We start from the raw sequence: 18,550 nt of genomic DNA, 5'->3' as shown, positions 1-18,550 counted from the left end.
GTGAGGCTGCAGGGTAATTTCCCACCTCCATGCAACCAGTGGCCTGTGCTCCCCACTGCCATGTTGGAGCCTCCACATTTATTTATTGACAAATAAAATTTGCAGAATTTTAAAATATTGTGCGCAAAATTTTTGATTTTTTTTGGTGCAGAATCCCCTCAGGAATATGGGGTGCTGAGCAGCTGTGATGGTGGGACTGTGAGGAAGGTGGTGGGCAGTGGGGAGGTCTATGGGCGGGGGGCACTGGGCTAGCAGTGTGGTGTGCAGGGCTGTGCAGCTGTGGTGGGAGGCCAGCAGGGGAGGTCCCTGGGAGGGCTGGGCATAGAGCGCTGTGGTGGAGGTCTCTGGGAGAGGGGGCACTGGGCATAAGGGTGGGGCACTGGGCAGGGGGGCAGTGTGGTGGGGACCCACCCTCAAGGGGAAGGGGTGTGCTGGCAGCACAGGGCTGGGCAGGCCAGTGTGCATCTGGCAGCTGCAGGTTTGTAAACAGAGCCCACCTGCTGGGCTGTGCAGAGCAGAGCTGCTCCCGCCGCGCTGTCCCTCATTGCCCCCAACCCGCCCTTCCCTCTGGAGACTGACCATCCCGCCCCCCTGCACCTTGCCCCATGGGGGCCCACAAATATGTTTGGTGCCAGGCCCACAGTTAATCCAGCCCTGGATGAAGCTGTCACACTGAAGGCTGCTACAGAAGGAGCAGTACGGGGTGGGGGTGGGGTGCTCCTGTCAGGCCCTTGCCTAGAGAGAGATGATGGTGGGGTAGCCAGAGCCACAGCAGAGGCGCTTGTCCTCTGTTTCTCCTTTGCCCTCACTCCCTCCTTCCTCCCCCTCTGCCATGGTGGTTCCCTGCTGTGTTGCTTAGCCCCACCCCCATACGAATCTGAGTTTTGTGGCTCGCGGTTTGAGCCGGGCGGCTTGCCGTAGCCTAGTCAGTGTGTTGCGCATGCGCGGCTGCAGCCCCGCAGTCGGTGACCGGCTCTAGTCAGTGCGGAAGGACCTTGGTACTTTGCGGAGGTGAGTGGAGGCCTCCCCCCGCCCCACTCTCCTGGAGCTAGTCCGCTAGCCCGGCGTCCCCTCCTCCCCCGCCCCTGACCTCCGTGTCCCTGAGGCCTGCGGTGCCGCGCAGCGGGAGGGGCCCGGCTGCGGCCGTTCCCCGCCGCCGCGCATCGTGCGAGGCGTCGGGGGGTTGGGGCCGAGTGCCCGCTGCCGGCGGCGGAGCTGGGGAGCAGCGCGAGGCTGGGAGGGGGGCGCGTGCGGGACAGTGTCTCGGAGGCGCGGTCGCTCTGGGTCCGGCGCTGACCCGGGCGTGCCAGGGCCGTGTGACTCGTCTCCATTTTGTCACTCGGTTGGTGTTTGTGGACTAGGCACCTGCCGCAGGCCAGGGCGGGACTCGGCCTAGTTCTCTGCATGTGGTCCCCGGGGATGTGTATAAAGTTGGAGAGCAGTGTTGGGTCTCTGTTACCAGAGGGGTCTGGCCTGCAGACCACAGCCTACCACTGGCTGGCATTCCCTGCCAGGAGCTGACAGACCGCGAGGTACAACTGAGCGTTTTCAGCAGAAGCACTTTTACCTGAGCATGACCGCATCTGCACTTGCAGGGCTTTGCTGGCACAGCTACTCTGGCAAAACTCTTGTATAGACAATGCCTGACATTCAGTCCTGTGTGTCTCATACGACTGTCTGTACAGTCTGCTGCACGACTGTGTACATGGCACAATAAAACCCCATTGAAGAGATGTATTACTTTACAGTAGGGTTATCTGCCATCTTAATTTTTTTAATATAGCGCATTAGTTATACATGAAGCCTTCTAAGTTAATAAAATATGGTTCCTGGCTTAAAAAATCTGAGTATGACTTGTTTCAGGAATATAAAAAGACAATAGACTTCATAGGAGAGGGAAGGGTATTGTGTGGCTAAGACACAGTAAACAGTAGAAAAGAAACACTCCATGAACTAGTCTATTATATGTAAAGTATTTAAAGTCTGTTGTGTTTTGATAGTTTCCTCACAAATAGATTTCCTTCAAAAGGTATCTCAGATGTTGTAAGGAGGTATTTTAATGGAGGGAATGATTTTGCGTATGTTCTGAAGCTACTCTAGTATCCTCTTGTGAAATGTTTAGTCTAAGGGCTGGTCCACACTAAGCCCCCAGTTTGAACTAAGATACGCAACTTCAGCTATGTGAATAACGTAGCTGAAGTCGAAGTATCTTAGTTCGAACTTAAAGGTACTTACCGCGGGTCCACATGCGGCAGGCAGGCTCCCCCGTCGACTCCGCCTACTCCTCTCGCGGAGCAGGATTACTGGCGTCGACGGCAAGCACTTCCGGGATCGATTTATCGTGTCTAGACAAGACGCGATAAATCGATCCCAGAAGATCGATTGCTTGCGCTGAACCAGCGGGTAAGTATAGACGTACCCTAACAAGTCTGTTATATACATAGAAAACAAAATGCATTAATTAGGACAGGAACTTCCTGTGTACATCTCTTAATAAATTTCTAATGTATTACTTTCCTAGGAGAAATCATCACCATGTCATCTACTCTGTTGCCCAAACCACAGATGAGGGGCCTCCTGGCCAAACGTCTGAGATTCCATATTGTAGGGGCAATAATTGCATCCCTGGGAGCTGCAGTTTTGTACAAGGTGAGGTCTTATAATATTTGAGCCCAGTTCATCTCGACCAATCTATATAGCCTTCCGGTTCAGGACTTTGACTTGGTTTATCTGTTTATCAGAAAACTGCTGTGGTGGATTTCTCATGAACATGTCTCCAGAGTGCTGTATAAAACCTTTTGGTGCTTCTTTGAGAGGAGTTGTTCCTATTTTACAGATAATCGCCAATAGTTTCTGAGTGATCTGACTGAGGCCACATAGTTGTTGGCAAGCCTTGGACTAACCCTAGGAGCCAAGCGTTGCACAATTCATGTCTACACTGCCCAGTTAACATGAACTCTTACCCAGCTTTTAGCCCACCTTGTTCATACAGGGGGGAAAAAAATCTGACCCAGGTTTGTAAGTGCTTTAAGTCTGGGTTATCTTATCTGGTGGAGGTGGGGGTTAGAATACAGGCTCCACTTTAATTCAGACTGCTTTTTAGTGAGGAGATAGTCCTCCAATGCCTTCCCACAATTTTTCCTGAAGGACAGTCAAGTTTTCCTGCAGTTGAGTGGGAAAGAATCCTAGGGCATCTCACCACTAAGAACAATGAGATATGCCTGCAGACACACATGAGTGAATGAGGACACAGTAATACAGGTAGGGGTCTGCTGTGGGGATGCCCACACCCAGGGTAGGCTAACATGGATGCCAGTCACCCAGGTTACTTGTGCAGTTCAGACATAGCCCTAGTGCTGTGTATAGCTCATGCTGGCTCAACCTAAAAAAATTAAAATTGGTGGTGCTCAAAGTGGTCCATGGACTTGCCTATGTTTAATATAGGATATTTATTGAGGGGGAAGAGAGGGGGTCCCACTTATGAAGTTATCCACAGAATGATGGTCTTTGAAACTCTTAGCTAAGCAAGATGGGCAAACTCTCTGCCCTGTGTAACTTAATTTGATTTAGGAGAGTCAAACATCTCTCAGCCATTTCTGGTTTCTTAGAGTGGGTTAACCCTTCTTGGCATGTGCATCGGCATCTGAGTATGTTGTAGAGTGTAAAATAAATATCTAGCGACTGGTCTCTTTAAGATGAGGTCTTCCTCTGTGTTTGCAAAGTGCTTAATGCACTTTGGATGCTGCTGCAATAGATGTAATAATGAATACAATAAAAATACTATCTGCTGGATGTTCATAAAGGCTGAGAGCCACCTTTTCAACTATCTTTAGCCACCGTTGAAAGCCAGAGAATTGTTAATCAGCCTTGATATCATGCTTTGGTCAGAAGACTACTTATGTGCTCAGTGGAGCATCTATCATTGTTGGCAATCTATCTGATAAGGTACAGTGGGCAAGGTGGACACAAGATATCTCTGGAGGGGTAAGGACAACATGGTGAAAAAATAGAACTGTGGCTTAAGTGTGAGGTTGAAGACCTTTTTCTTTAAGGATTGGGGCAACACTACATGAGTGAAGCTTTGCTTTCTGAGACCCTAAAGAAATGTGCAGACAGAATAGCAGTAGTTAAACACTAAAATACCTTTAATACACTGAATGCACAACAATCTCTTTTTATGTCTTAGGATGGCTAGATTGCCTTTATTACTAAATGTTTGCTAGATTTCTGAGGGGTGATATCTTGCCAAAAAGTTTCACTCAAAATTGATATCCTAGGCGATCAAAACACACGCATTCAGCAACTCATTTCTAAGTACATGGAAAAACTGAACCTTCAGTCCCTTACTAAACTTCATTCTTGTCACTTGCAACATTTAAATTTTCAGAAAGCTCTAGCTGAAGACAGCTATAAATATTAAGGTTTAATTACTATTATTCATCAGTAAAGCCTAGCTCTGTTACCAGCACAGTCAGAGGCTTCAGCTCCTCTTGTAGATTTGAAAAAGAGTTCATTAAATTAAAGGAGCAACTTACCAGGACATAGCTAAACTGACACGTGATGATGTATCTTTAATCACTGCAATGCTTCTATATTTTTTTTTTTTTTTTTAAACAAACCTGGAGCATCTGTGGTGGGGCAACTCTTTAAAAAATATAGGGTGAGATTCTTGGGTATGTACAAAGAACACACCACAAAAACTGGGAATGCAGATGTGGCATAAATCTCAGTTTTGTGCTTTTTCCACCTGGAGCTTTTGTGTGAAGAGCCAAGCTCCTCACGTAAGAGCAGTTAGTTTTCTACACTGTTGTACCTTGCTTGGGCACACTTTGTTGAACTGAAGGAGTATGTGTGGGAAGACTGGTCTTCATCCACTATTCCCTTAAGTATGCGCACACATGGCCAGATTCTGCAAATGTACAGGTGTATCACTCCATTGACCTCTGGCATTCGTCTAGATTTACATCAGTTTAAAATACATTCAGAATATGCCCCTGGTCTGGGAATATTGTCAATGGTCTTCTCTTCTTTCCTAGCCAGCTACGCTCGCAGCTGGTCTGAAATTTGAGAAAGGTGGGGATGTGTAAAGAAGTTCATGCGTGGTATCTTGCTCTTTGCTACTGCAGTGCCCAATCAGATGATTCCTGAAGGGCTCCCAGATTTATATGGCTATTCAGTTGACTAAAAGATTCTATCAAAACAAATGAACCACAGCATGGAGCCCAAGGGTGTGTTCATACTAGGAAAAAGGTGGGGGATGTTCTTACCTTATGTGTGAACACATGGTAACTAGCACAAGGTAAAATCTTAGTGAAGACAAAGCAGTTTGTAGTGTTCACATGTGTTAGGTTAAGTACCATGTTAATATTAAACTGCCTTGTCTTCCCTAGGATTTAATCGTGTGTTAATTAATGAGTGTGAACCCACCTTTTTCTTTGTGTAGATGTGGCCAAAGTGGGTGCGTCATTTTGGCTATTTGCTTTGGCAGCCCCCTTTCCTCCTTTTGTAACCTTACAGAATTGCTCTAACTGTAACTCAGTTTTAGTAGGAACGATAGATAAAAGGGCGTCCCTAAGTCACTTAACCCTGTGATTGCCCATGGGCATATTAAAAATTTATTTGTAAATCCTTCAAGTATAGAACTATTACCAGGTGGTGACAGTTTTTTGGCAAAAGATGATCACTTGGACTTGTGCACGATATCTGACAAGGAAGAATGAACTTATTGGTGTCCTGAAAATTTAGTAATGCTGTTTGTAAATCTGGTTCCAATTTTTAGATGAAACAACACAAAACATTTGTTTTCCCATCCGTTAAATAGTTCAGTATCTAACTGAGTAAAAATATTACTGTAACCCTCTAATAGCTAACTGTTCTGTGTTGAACTAAAAACAGCTTTTTTGAGACTGCAGTAATCTTATATCAGTTGATATGGCACCACCAAGTGAATTACAAGCTTTCTGCATCTGTTATACAAGTTTTTCTACTCTTAAAACTTAATTCTCTACCTTTTGCATTTCAGTATGGCGTGTCTGAGCCCAGGAAACGAGCATATGCAGACTTCTATAAAGACTATGATTCCATGAAGGACTTTGAGGCCATGAGGGAAGCTGGTGTGTTTGAAAGTGTACAACCCAAAAACTCATGAACAGCATATATAGGTAATAGCAAGATGCCTTACATCAAACTGATCTCACTAACTACTGTTTATATATTGATACACTGGAAATTTCCCATTTTGATGTTTTTGATCAAATTCTACCATTAAATTCACATCCAGTTAATTGGAGGTGAGAGTTCCTGAAGTTTAGAAAAGGAAAAAGGATCTCAGTGGGAGCTACAGATAACATTCCTTTTGTTACTAGATCAGTAGGGCCAATGATAAATGCAAAGTATTGCATGTTGAAAGGAAAAAAACTGAACTACTTATACACCCTTTGGGGGTAATAAATTAACAGTGTTAACTTAACAATGATGCCAAGTCCTTTCCTTATCTCTGCATGATGCACAGTTGTCAAAAAAGCAATGTGTTAAGATGCATAAGGAGTAGAAAATACAGAAAATATTGCCATTATATAAATTGATGGTTCACCCTAACTTGCAATACTGTGCAGTTATGATAACCCTGTCTCAAAAAGGAAGACACTCTCATATGAAGAATTGGGATATGGGAGATTTTTACCTTTATAAAACATGATAAAAGTATACAGAATAACGAATGGTATAGAGAAGGTAGGCTGGGAGATTCTGTTCTCTCTGTCTTGTAATACAAGAACAAGGAGACATCCAGTGAAAATGGCAAATTCAGAACTGAAAAGGAAATGCTGCTTCATAGAACTGTTTAGTCTGTGGAACTCTTTGCCATAGGATATTGAGGCCAAAACCTTCTCAAGATTGAAAGAAGGATGGGGCACATACTACAAGTATATCCAGTCGTGAGAGTTAGTCGAAAAAATTAAGACTTGGTAGGGATATATAAATCCTCATGTTCCATGGTTTAATTAAAGATTGGCTTAATCAAGCTGGGGGCAGGTTGTTTCACCTATACCTGCTGCAAAGTTTCTTGCACCTTACTCTGCAACGTTTGGTTCTGGCGGATGGGGAAAAAATGTGGACTAGATGGGCCATGGGTCTGATTGATTATGGCAATTCCTGTGTTTCCTTTCTCCATAAAGGAGAGGGAGAAAACCAAAAGATCACTTCTTTTGGGGATGGAGAGAAGCAGTGCATGTTCATGGGTCATGGAAGCAGCTTCCAACACATCCTGCTTTCTCCAGAGCTTGAGGGAAAGGGAAGATAATTGGCCACAAGCTGAATTTCCCTATTTTAAAAAAAAAAAAAAAGTGGTACAAGGGAACATGCCTTCTCACATATTTTGTAAATAGTAGCATTTGATTTTTCCCCTTAATGGACTTAACTGTTTCCTCGATATAACTACAAAGGGTTTTCCAAACAAAAAATAGCAAACAGCTAATAACTTTGCTCTTAAACGTCCCCAGAACTCTGCCTCCTCTCTTCCAGATGCTGTGATTAGAAACATCAGTGTTAAAGTAAGCTGTAAGCATAAGAGGTTTTTTTTAAAAAAGCTTCTCCAACCCTACTCCTGATAGTGGGGGGAAACTACATATGAAACGGAGATTGATTTCTTCATTGATCACTTTCTTCCACTTCTCTTCAAACTACTTCTTCAAAGACTGATCAAGGGCAATGGCTTCTCCATTCTTCCAGTGCTCAGGAATGTTTACTGTGATCATCACATGATGATTTGTTTTGCCTAATTATCCTGGCCAACTAGGATTTGACTTTCAGTCTCATTCAGTTTTGTTACTTGTTAAGTGAATGCTTCAGTACTGGACTTAATGGTGTTAATGTTTGTCTTGCTTCCACACACAAACATAACATTAGATAACAGCTGGTTCCAGTATAACACAAAAATATGGATGATGGATGCTCCTCATATAGTTGTAAAGTAAAAATGCAAAACAAAGTAGCATAAACTAATAATGGGATTATTGACTATCCTTTTATTCTTCCCCACATTAGAAATTCTACTTTTTTTTTTTTTTTTTTTTAAGCAACATGTAAGAGCATGGTAAATAACAAAGGAATCACTTTACCTTTCTACCATCATACTTCTACCTCCAGTTTAAGATCATGATAAAAGAATACTGCTAATATATGTTTATGTAAACTAACTTTCTCAGGCACTTACATCACCAATGCTTTGGTCAGGTGGCCTTCAGGGTGTTTTGAAAGGGTATTTGGCAAGAATATCAGATCTAAGTATGGGAGGAAAATCAATTGAAACAATACTGCCAACAAAGATGCAAGTTTAAAACTCTTGAATTGAAACTAAGAATCGAACTTTGCTGTGCAAACAGAGCTAAAAGAAACACTTGATTACACCAAGACGTTGTAAGCTTTCCAGTTTGCAACCAATGTACAAAAGTCTTTCTCTGACCAGGTTGAGTGCACCTGTTTGTTAGAACTGTGAAACATTAACTAGCTCAAGGCTTTAAAGGGATTTTGGGATTATCCTTTCTTCATCATTTACCCAGTGGCATTAGTTGAGAGAAAGTGGCACAGATAGCAGAGTTACAGATTAAGATTATGCTTAGGTAGTGCATTAGAAGAATTATCAACAGATGTGGAGGTGCAGTGCAAAAATATCCTTAACTTCTGCAGTAGGAGAGAAGCTGGTTGGGACCTACAGTGATTGTAGGGTGCATATGACTTAGGGTGACTAGACATCCCGATTTTATTGGGACAGTCCCGATTTTAGGGGACTTGTCCCGCGTCCCGACCTTATATTGGTCGGGACGCACTTTGTCCTGATAATGGGGGGACCCTGGCAAGCCGGCACCACTTACCTCTTCCTCCTGGGCCCTGGGGCAGCGCAGCTAAGCTCCCGGCGCGGCGGCACCAGCCCGCCGGCTGGCAGGAGCCTGCAGAGTTCAGCCGTGCCCCAGGCACACACAGGTGGTGAGGAGGTCTGCTGCAGCGGGGCGGGGCTTGTAGAACCGGGCAGCAGGCGCTGGGCAGAGAGCCCCCCACGCCCCCCTACAACCCGCCCCGCCTACCCCAACCCGCGACTCAGCTCCCGGCGCGGTGGCACCAGCCCACTGGCCAGAAGGAGCCTGCAGACAGAGTGCAGCCCTGCTCCACAGCCCCAGGCACACAGAGGCGGCGAGGAGACCAGCACCAAGCCACTTGCCTTTCTCCCCGTCTGCAAGAGATTTGGGTTTATCTTTATATTAAGGGGCAAATTCACATGCAAAATTCTCATTGAATTCAATAGGTGTTCCATGCATATAATGACGCCTGGAGATGGTCCATAATTTACACACTGACAGAGGCAGACGTGGGGCTTTATTACACTGCTGAAGAAGAAAGTTTATCTAATATTTGTGCATATCTCAGACACTTGAATGTGTGCCCATGTCTGTTGCAATAGATGACAATCTAGATAGGTTGTAATCTCTGCTCCTTTGTTTTCTTTCAGTTTATTTCAACTAAACACTTTATTGTGCTCACACATGGAAAAAATATTGTAAATTTGATTTACAGCCTTATTAATGCTCCCTGTTGGACTTTGGTAAACTGTCATGGGTATTTTTATGACCTTCATTACTGTGGTATCTGTGCACCTCACAATCATAGAACTGGAAGGGACCTCGAGAGGTCATCTAGTCCAGTCGCCTGAACTCAAGGCAGAGCTAAGTATTATCTAGACCATCCCTGACAGGTGTTTGTCCAACCTGCTCTTAAAAATCCCCAATGATAGAGATTCCACAACAGCCGTAGGCAATTTATTCCAGTGCTTAACCACTCTGACAGTTAGGAAGTTTTTCCTAATGTCCAACCTAAACCGCCCTGGCTGCAATTTAAGCCCATTGCTTCTTGTCCTCTCCTCAGAGGTTAAGAAGAACAATTCTTCTCCCTACTCCTTGTAACAACGTTTTATGTACTTGAAAACTGTTATCATGTCCCCTCTCAGTCTTCTCTTCTCCAGACTAAACAAACCCATTTTTTTTTTTCAATCTTCCCTCATAGGTCATATTTTCTAGACCTTTAATCATTTTTTTGCTCTTCTCTGGACTTTCTCCACAATCTTTAACATATTTATCCTCACAAACTCCCCTCTGAGGCAGGGAAGTGCTAATATCCCCATTTTACAGATAGCATCTCTGTGCATCAGTTCCCTAAGGCCCAGATCCTCAAAGGTATTTAGGCACTTAACTCCCATTAAAATCAATGGTAGTTAGGTGCTTATTTACCTTTGAGGATCTGAGCCTTAAGTGGCTTACCCAAGGTCTGTGATGGAGCAGGGAAGCTGGGTCTCCCAAGTCCTATGCTAGCACCTTAACCATTGCACCCTCGTCTCTTTTATGTTTCATCCTAATCTGTGACTCTCCATACTTTCATTGTCTGTCATTAATGTAATATTCTTCTAAACAAGATTGTAGTAGCGCAGTGCACTGAAGTAACTGCCACCTCTTTTTTTAACACACTCTCTGCTAATGATTTCTACAGACGCCATGTCACTCTTCTCATCGAATGAAATGTTGCTCAGATTGATGAAAGGGCAACAGATATGTAATCTATTAATTTACAATACTTGGCTATGAAGGGCTAGATTGTGCCTTTATACATCAGTCCTGAGTAGATACATAGAGCTGAAACACCCCTATGGGAGCTCAGCAAGGGATTTCACCATGGGAAGACACAATCCATCCATGAACTTCCAGATAAGCCTGCTACCCCTAGTCCTGTGCTTATCCTGCTCTAGTCCTTCTTCTTCTCTTCCTTTGAGGAGATTTATCTTCCTGGGGTGTGCACAGAGGGATCAGTCTCTGTGGTCCCTCAAATGCAGTGACTATGGCTGGCCATTTGGCAGGGCTTCATTGGGGAAAGGTTTTTGTGCCTCCACCAGCATCCCCCCACAAGGGCAAGTTGCAATCTGGTCTTAAGCAAAGCTGTTAATTGGACAAACTTGTGTTCAGTTACTGGTAATAGTTGAAGACCTGATCCTGCAAATGCACATGTGAGTAACTTTTACTCCTGTGAGTAGTCCCACTGAAAGTCAGTGGACCCACTCGTGGTACTAAGCACTCTGCCCCTAGGCTTTAGTCACTATAATGTCCTAAGTGGGCCGTAAGCCTGAGCCTTCCAGAAAATCACTCTAGGCTTTAGTGGCGAAAGGACTAGCTATTCTGTCTGTTTTTAGAACTAGAAGTCACCAAATTAAATTAATAGGCAGCAGGTTTAAAACAAACAAAAGGAAGTATTTCTTCACACAATCAATCTGTGGAACTCTCTGCCATAGGATGTTGTGAAGGCCAAGACTATAACAGGGTTCAAAAAAGAGCTAGATGAATTCATGGAGAATAGGTCCATCAATGGCTATTAGCCAGGATGGGCAGGGATGGTGTCCCTAGACTCTGTTTGCCAGAAGCTGGGAATGGGCAACAGGGGATGGATCACTTGATGATTACCTGTTCTATTTATTCCCTCTGAAGCACCTGGTATTGGCCACTGTTGGAAGACAGGATACTGGGCTAGATGGACCTTTGGTCTGACCCAGTATGGTCATTCTTACATTCTTTTCTCTGGCATAGCCCTGGTCTACATTTAAAATTTAGGTTACAAAGTAGCAGCCGTGTTAGTCTGTATCCGCAAAAAGAACAAGAGTACTTGTGGCACCTTAGAGACTAACAAATTTATTTCAGCATAAGCTTTCGTGGGCTACAGCTCACTTCTTCAGATGCATAGAGTGGAACACACAGACAGAAGATATTTATACATACAGAGAACATGAAAAGGTGGAAGTACGCATACCAATTGTAAGAGGCCAATCAATTGAGATGAGCTATCAGTAGCAGCAGAAGAAAAAACTTTGAAGTGATAATCGAGATGACCCATAGAAGGTGTGAGGAGAACTTAACATGGGGGGAAAAAAATTCAATTAGTGTAATGACCCAACCATTCCCAGTCTCTGTTTAGGTCTAAGTTAATTGTGTCTAATTTGCATATTAATTCGAGTTCAGCAGTCTCTCTTTGGAGTCTGTTTTTGAATTTTTTTTGTTGTAAAACTGACACCTTCAAGTCTGTCACTGAGTGGTTAGAGAGGTTGAAGTGTTCTCCCACTGGTTTTTGAATGTTATGATTCCTGATGTCAGATTTGTGTCCATTTATTCTTTTGCGTAGAGACTGTCCAGTTTGGCCAATGTACATGGCAGAGGGGCATTGCTGGCACATGATGGCATATATCACATTGGTAGATGTGCAGGTGAACGAGCCCTTTGGTGCTGCAGCAGGACTCACTGATTCCAGACCTCTGTGATGTAGTTTGCTTCAGCTGTCAGTGGCTGAAGCTGGGGCTGAAGGCAGGACTAGGGGCCTCCCCTCTGTGACTGTGGCTGGAGCCAGAGCTAGAACTGGGACCCTTTACTCCCCCTGCCCTGCAACTGGATCTGACTTTGCAATCAGAATCCTGCGCCCCTGTCCTGCAGCTTCAGCCTGGAGCCGGAGCCCTGTGCCCCTGGCCCTGTGGCTTCTACTGGGGGCTGGAGCTGGGGCCATGAGTCCTTGCCCTGTGGCTTGTGGTGCGGGCTGCAGCAGGGGCCGTACAACCCCTCTTGCAGCTTCCTAGGACCCTCTCTCGCAGCTTCCTAGGGCCCCCTCTCATGGCTCTGTGCACCTGTCTGTCGTCGTCATCTCTCTCCCCGCTCGCCCAATGTGTCCTGATATGACCTTGCGATCTGGTCACCCTAATATGACTGCCTAGGTCAGCGGTTCTCAAAATGGTGGTTGGAACCCCTCAGGGGGTCACGAGGTTATTACATGGGGGGTTACAAACTGTCAGCCTCCACCACAAACCCTGCTTTGCCTCCAGGATTTATAATGGTGTTATAAATTAAAAACACTTTTTTATATGTTTGGGGGGGGGGGGTCGAATTCAGAGGCTTGCTATTTGAAAGGGGTCACCAGTACAAAAGTTTGAGAACCACTGGTCTAGGTAAATCAGAAGGAGGGGGAAAAGAGGAGATGCAATTCATCATTGCTGCTTCCGCCATCTGTGGAAGATTGCACCTGTACTTTCTGCCTATAAAGTGAATGGGGAGATCTCCCGTCCCCTCCAAATATATATGAAACTGGACGGAGGTTCAGTTTTGATGCTATTTTTGCTATGGACACCTGTCTTGTAGAAACTGTACTTATACCAACCTGTTGAAGGTCTGGATAAGTAAATAGAAAATTTGTCATAGGCTTTCCTGGCGCATGCTGAAGATCTGTTAGACTATATCTAATACTGCAGCAAGTCAGTGGTTTGGACTAACTTACTCAAAAATAGGCTCTGAAAATCCTTCCCCCCTCCCATCCATCCCTTCTCCCTAATTTTAGGGTTAACACTACTACTTTTAACTTGCTGTTTTGGAATGTTTCTTGCAGTTACCGAAGAGGAGGTAGGTCAGTGATTAGCATGGGACTTGAGAGACTGAGGTTCAATTCCCTGCTCCGCTATAAACTTGTGTGACATAGGGGAAGTAGGTAGGACTACCATTTCAAAGGGCTTTAGGCACTGCAGTGCTGAGTCTTGCAATGCTTGACTTTTGGGTGTGTTGCTACCAGGTGGAATCCACAGCCCCAATGTAGGCACCTAGGGTCTTTTTATAATGCATGAGAAGAGTTAGATGCCAAAGAATGAGACCTAGAAAAACCAGCATGCTGTGTAGGGAGCTGCCAAAGGTATCCAAAAGGAAATGCTGAGGAGACCCATTCCTCAAAGACAGGTGACTAAGTCTGGTTTGGAGAGAGGCTCTTCTCTCCACTTTCATTCACAGCCACGAATGAACCCTCCCCAGAAGTTACGTGTGTAATCTTTCTTGCCTCCTCCTGTGTGTCCTTCTTTCCCCCCACCCCACCCCACCCCCAAAAATAGTGTCAGTGTCAGCAGTGGAGCCACTCTTACACAGGCTGTTGCAGATCTGGGTTCAATTCCCCTGTCTGCCTGATTTGGAGAAGCGAGGTTTGAATTCTGGTCTTTGTTCTCTCTGGAGAGTGCCCTACCCACTGTGCAGTGGGGTATTCTGGGGCTGTTCTCTGAATCTCTGCTTCTGCTCAGTTCATATTTAAGTATTTATACACAGTGGAACAGTTTCTACAAGAGAGATTGAGGCCTGCCGCCGAATACCCCATAACCCAGTGGGTAGGGCACTCTCCTGGGGACACCAGAGTTCAAATCCCTTCTCCCCCCGGGGCTGGGGTGGCAAATGAGCCTGGGTGTCCTACAGCTTGTGTGAGTGCCTTAATCAAAGGACTAAAAGTTATAAGGGGGAACGGTGGCTCCTCCAGCTATTTTGGGTGGGTTTAGTTGTGCTCTGAGTGCCTATTGGATAAGGCCCTGCACATGAGAGAGCTAGTTGGAGGATTCTGCTGGGGTTTAGGCATAAGCTAGACATTTAGACTTAGGCAGCTGTGTGAATGCTCACTGGCAGATTTTTAGGTGCCATGGGGACCTACAGAGATAGGTGGCAACTGAGGGGGGATATTGAGGAATTTAAATGCCTCAGTCCAACATTTAGGCACCACCAGGTTCTTTTGTGGATCTAGCCCTTTAGTTCTCCATCTGTAAAATGCGGATAATAGCCCTTCCTCACAGGTGTGTTGAGGATAAACACACACAGGCTGTGAGGTGCTTAGATACTGTGGTAATGGGGACATAAAGTATAGATGTTCTGGTGCTACGGTCTTGCATGACTCTTGTCATGGAGCACAGCTGTGAAGGAATGAGATTGAGGGTGTTCAGTTTAATACAGAGAAGTAATTTAACAAACTTGGATTTCTTCCTTTCCAGGTAATCCACCTGCATTCATTTATTTCCTCTGTTGCATTCCTTTCTTTTTCAGGCTGTTCCAGATCTTATTGTGATCTTATTGTGTAGCTCTTGATTTGTTCCATGTTTCAATTTTATGTACCACATGCAGTGTCTTAATAAGCCATGAGGAAATAGTAGTGGGAAGTTCCTCTAGACTAAACTACTGGCATAAACACTTTCCTTCTCTGTTTGAATTCATACATACTAATGTATTTACTTCTGAGAGCTAGGATTGTCCAAATATATTAACTCATGTTTTTCTTATATTGCAGATCATCTTCAAGGAGACTTGACAGCTTAAACTTGTTTCTTCAGTCAACTGTAAAATGTGTAATACACTTCAGTGGTGGGCATGCTGTAGTGTAATTCAATAAACTAAATACTTAATGAAGCTTTATTTATCTTAACTGATGACCTTGACTGTTTAGATGCTGTGGGAAGGGGTGGAAATTCAGGTGGTACTCTTCATATAATGCTAAAGACAAGTTGAGAGATAAAATAGAGATCCTGAACCCTTGTGGTTACTAAAATAAGGACAGTATTGTTTGCTTCCTGGCCTAAAGTGTTGAATAGGCAACAGCTGCTTGGACAGCACTTGCAGAGGATTCCTATATATATAGTATTTACAAAAAATTGAAAGCTTTTTTTTTCTTAGGTTACAAAGTTAAAGTGTACTAGAGTTAAGGTTTCCAGGGCCACATAATTTCCCCCCTCCCCCCTCAAAATTAAACCTGTACTACTGAATGAGGCAAGGATCCTCTTGAAAATGTGATCATGTAATTAAAGACAGCATCCTAATGCATACACAAAAGGGGTTGCAAATTAATATTGCCCATGCAACCTTAATCTGGCAGTTCCAAACTTTTGACTGTTAGAACTCTTAAATAAAATGACCTTTAAGGGGTTGTGGGTTGACAGGGAGGTGTGCATGGGAGAGTTTTGAGTCACTAGCACTTCCTTCCCTATCACATTCCTATTCATTGGGGGTAAAGGGGAAGAAACAGACAAGGGAAGGGGAAAGGTGAGAAAACAGTATGACATCTCCCCGCCCGCGGCGTCCCCCCCCTGCTGAAAATGCCTTCTTACTTTTTTTTCTTCCTATGTGCCCCCCTTAACTCTCTTCCCCAATAGTGCTGGAATGTGACTTCTGGGACTGGCACCAGCCCCCTACCTTTGGGTATAGGCAGCAGTGCATAACAATTGGAAGATTAACTACGTAAGGCCCCAAATCCTAGGTATATGCCTGTACCTCAGACACTGGGGGCAAGGAGTGGGGGCTAGAGAAGACGAGGGCAAGTGCATCTAGTGGCAAAGGCACTTAGATGCAAACATATTGAAGTAAGAAAATGCATGATTAAGGTACCTAAACAAACTTTCATTTGTGCTGTGGTGATGACATGAGAGGAAAATGTTCTGTAAGAGTCAGTTTAATTTGCTCTGGGACTGCAAACACTAAAATGTCCATTGTGATTAATGGTTACTGCATGACATCAATACAGAGCCATTAAAGATGAGTTGGATACCTTACTTGCATTTCTTACCTTAACATGTTTGGATTCTTTTTAAAGTGTAGTCCTAGCTTTGAATTTCCTGGGTTTGTTTGGTTCTGGGATAACTAAAGCAGCTGTGCAATGTGTTTTAAGGTAACGATGCATGCCTTTAACTCTAATTCCATTTTATCATAGATAAGGTCTAGGAATATAGTGAGGCTTAGCCTCAGTCACCCTGGTGTTTCAACCTACCCTCCATACTGAATTTAGGTCAAGCTATCCTGTACAGTCTCAAACTTGGACAAGATGGCCTGTTACAACAAGTAATTAAAACACTCTTGTTCTTACATTAAACAGAACACAATAGCCTCAAATGATGTGAATCAGTGTCACATTTATAGCTAGAATGTAGGAAACTGCTTCAGTGTGTTTTTAGCTTGACACATAAGATTCTAGAGTTGCTCAATAATAGTGTCTTCAAAGTAATTTTCCTTGTAATACCTACTGTTCAGAGAACATAGACTCCATCTCTCCCATAAGCAGACAGTAAAGTCTTCCCGTGAAGAAGCACAGCAAATTAAGCCATCCGTATTATATTTGGAAAGGTCTTAAGTTCAAATCCAGTTGGTATAGCTTTTATTATTTCAAATAGGCCATTAACTTTTCAACATTCAGTATGGACCATGCAGAAACATTAATGAAACTCCTTGTGTAACTTTTAGTTGATTCAAAACACTAATATGCAGTAACACAGAAGGTTTGAAGAAAATCCCATCCATATAGGTTTTGCTGTGAAGTAGGGAATACACTTTTATTTGCACTTCATATGGATAGTATTAGTGGTGTTAGGGAAACACTTTCTCCTACAAATGTAAACTGAATATTATAGCATGATAGAAAAAGACAATACTTAATCTCTCAAAGCTGTAACTATCCCAGCCTGTTAAGCATGTGCAGCAACCATTTCTTCTAACTAGTGCTGTCTCAAGCACATCTATAGGTTCTAATAGTGCAAGTATTTTATCCACAGAACTTTGGTGGCACTGTAATTTGTTAATGGCAGAAGCAGGCTAGTGGAGTCAATTTCTTGTGCAGGCCACTATATACACAAACATATTTTTGTCATTCCTTTCTGCAAATTTAGCTTTTTAAATCATTTTGCTTTACCAAGTTCCATTGTTGCAGTGAAGACTGCTTCCAAAAGGCAGACTACACAGAGACGAAAAAAAACCTGCCTGTCCTGTCTCCTCTTGCAGCAGCTGGAGAAGAAATGTGCCTTTCTTAAAGAAATATAGGGCTGGGAGGGAGCTGGAGACATCAACTTGTCCAGCCCTCGGTGCTGAGGCAAGATTAAGTAAATCTAAAGCATGTGTGACAGGTATTTGTCCAACCTGTACTTACTAACCTCCAGGGAGGATTCCACAACCTTCCTTAGTTAAATTCTCAAATAGGTTTCCATCTTTAAAGTTGGGAAGTTTTTCCTAATACCTAGCCTTGCTGCAGATGAAGCAGATTACTTCTTGTTCAACCTCCAGTGGAGGTGGAGAACAATAAGCTTCAGCCCTTAAGCTTCAAATGTTATCAGTTTCTCCGCTTTGGTCATCTTTCATAAGACTAAGCATGCCCCTAGGTCTGGTTTTCTAAATCTTTTACCAGTTTTGTTGCTCTCTTCTGGGCGTGCTACAATTTGTCCTCCTCATTCCTAAAGGATGGCACCTAAATTAGAACCAGTACTCCACCTGAGGCCTCACCAAGGCTGAGTAGAGTGGGACATGTGCCCCTCCCCCCTCATGCCTTACATATAAAACTCCTGTCATTGCACCCCAGAAGATTAGCCTTTTTCATAACTGAAACATGTTGACTAATAGTCAATTTGTGATCCACTATAATCCACAGAGCCTTTTCAGCAGTATTACTGCTTAGCCACCTATTCCCTGTTTCGTAGTTGTGCATTTGATATTTATTTTCCTTCCGAAGTACTTTGCATTTGAATTTCATCTTGATTTCAGACCAATTCTCTAACTTGCCAAAGGCATTTTGAATTCTAAGCCTAGCCTCCAAAGTGCTTGTTACCCCTTCCAAGTGTGTTGTCATCTGCAAATTTGATCAGCCTAGGTGCCATCCCTTTATCTAAGTCATTAATAGTGAATCGTACTAAAGCCAGAACACACACACACACCCT

General features: G+C 43.9%; 1 protein-coding gene across 1 annotated transcript in view; it reads left to right on the top strand.

Annotated features, from left to right (window-relative positions):
* The window catches only part of LOC112118811 (cytochrome c oxidase subunit 6C-2), a 21,215-nt gene extending 5,930 nt beyond the window's left edge, over positions 1 to 15,285 (top strand). Inside the window, exons 2-5 of the mRNA XM_024217252.2 lie at positions 927 to 1,011; positions 2,522 to 2,649; positions 6,023 to 6,161; positions 15,151 to 15,285. Coding sequence (XP_024073020.1) covers positions 927 to 1,011; positions 2,522 to 2,649; positions 6,023 to 6,148 — 339 coding nt within the window. The 3' untranslated portion in view covers positions 6,149 to 6,161; positions 15,151 to 15,285. The remainder of the gene's footprint in view (positions 1 to 926; positions 1,012 to 2,521; positions 2,650 to 6,022; positions 6,162 to 15,150) is intronic.
* The last annotated feature ends 3,265 nt before the right edge of the window (positions 15,286 to 18,550 follow it).

This window comes from Terrapene carolina, unplaced genomic scaffold, assembly GCF_002925995.2.
Source record: "Terrapene carolina triunguis isolate 2854851 unplaced genomic scaffold, T_m_triunguis-2.0 Scaffold58, whole genome shotgun sequence".
Lineage (NCBI taxonomy): Eukaryota > Metazoa > Chordata > Testudines > Emydidae > Terrapene > Terrapene triunguis.
Note: the sequence above shows the minus strand (reverse complement) of the source record. Positions and strands in the feature narration are given on the sequence as shown.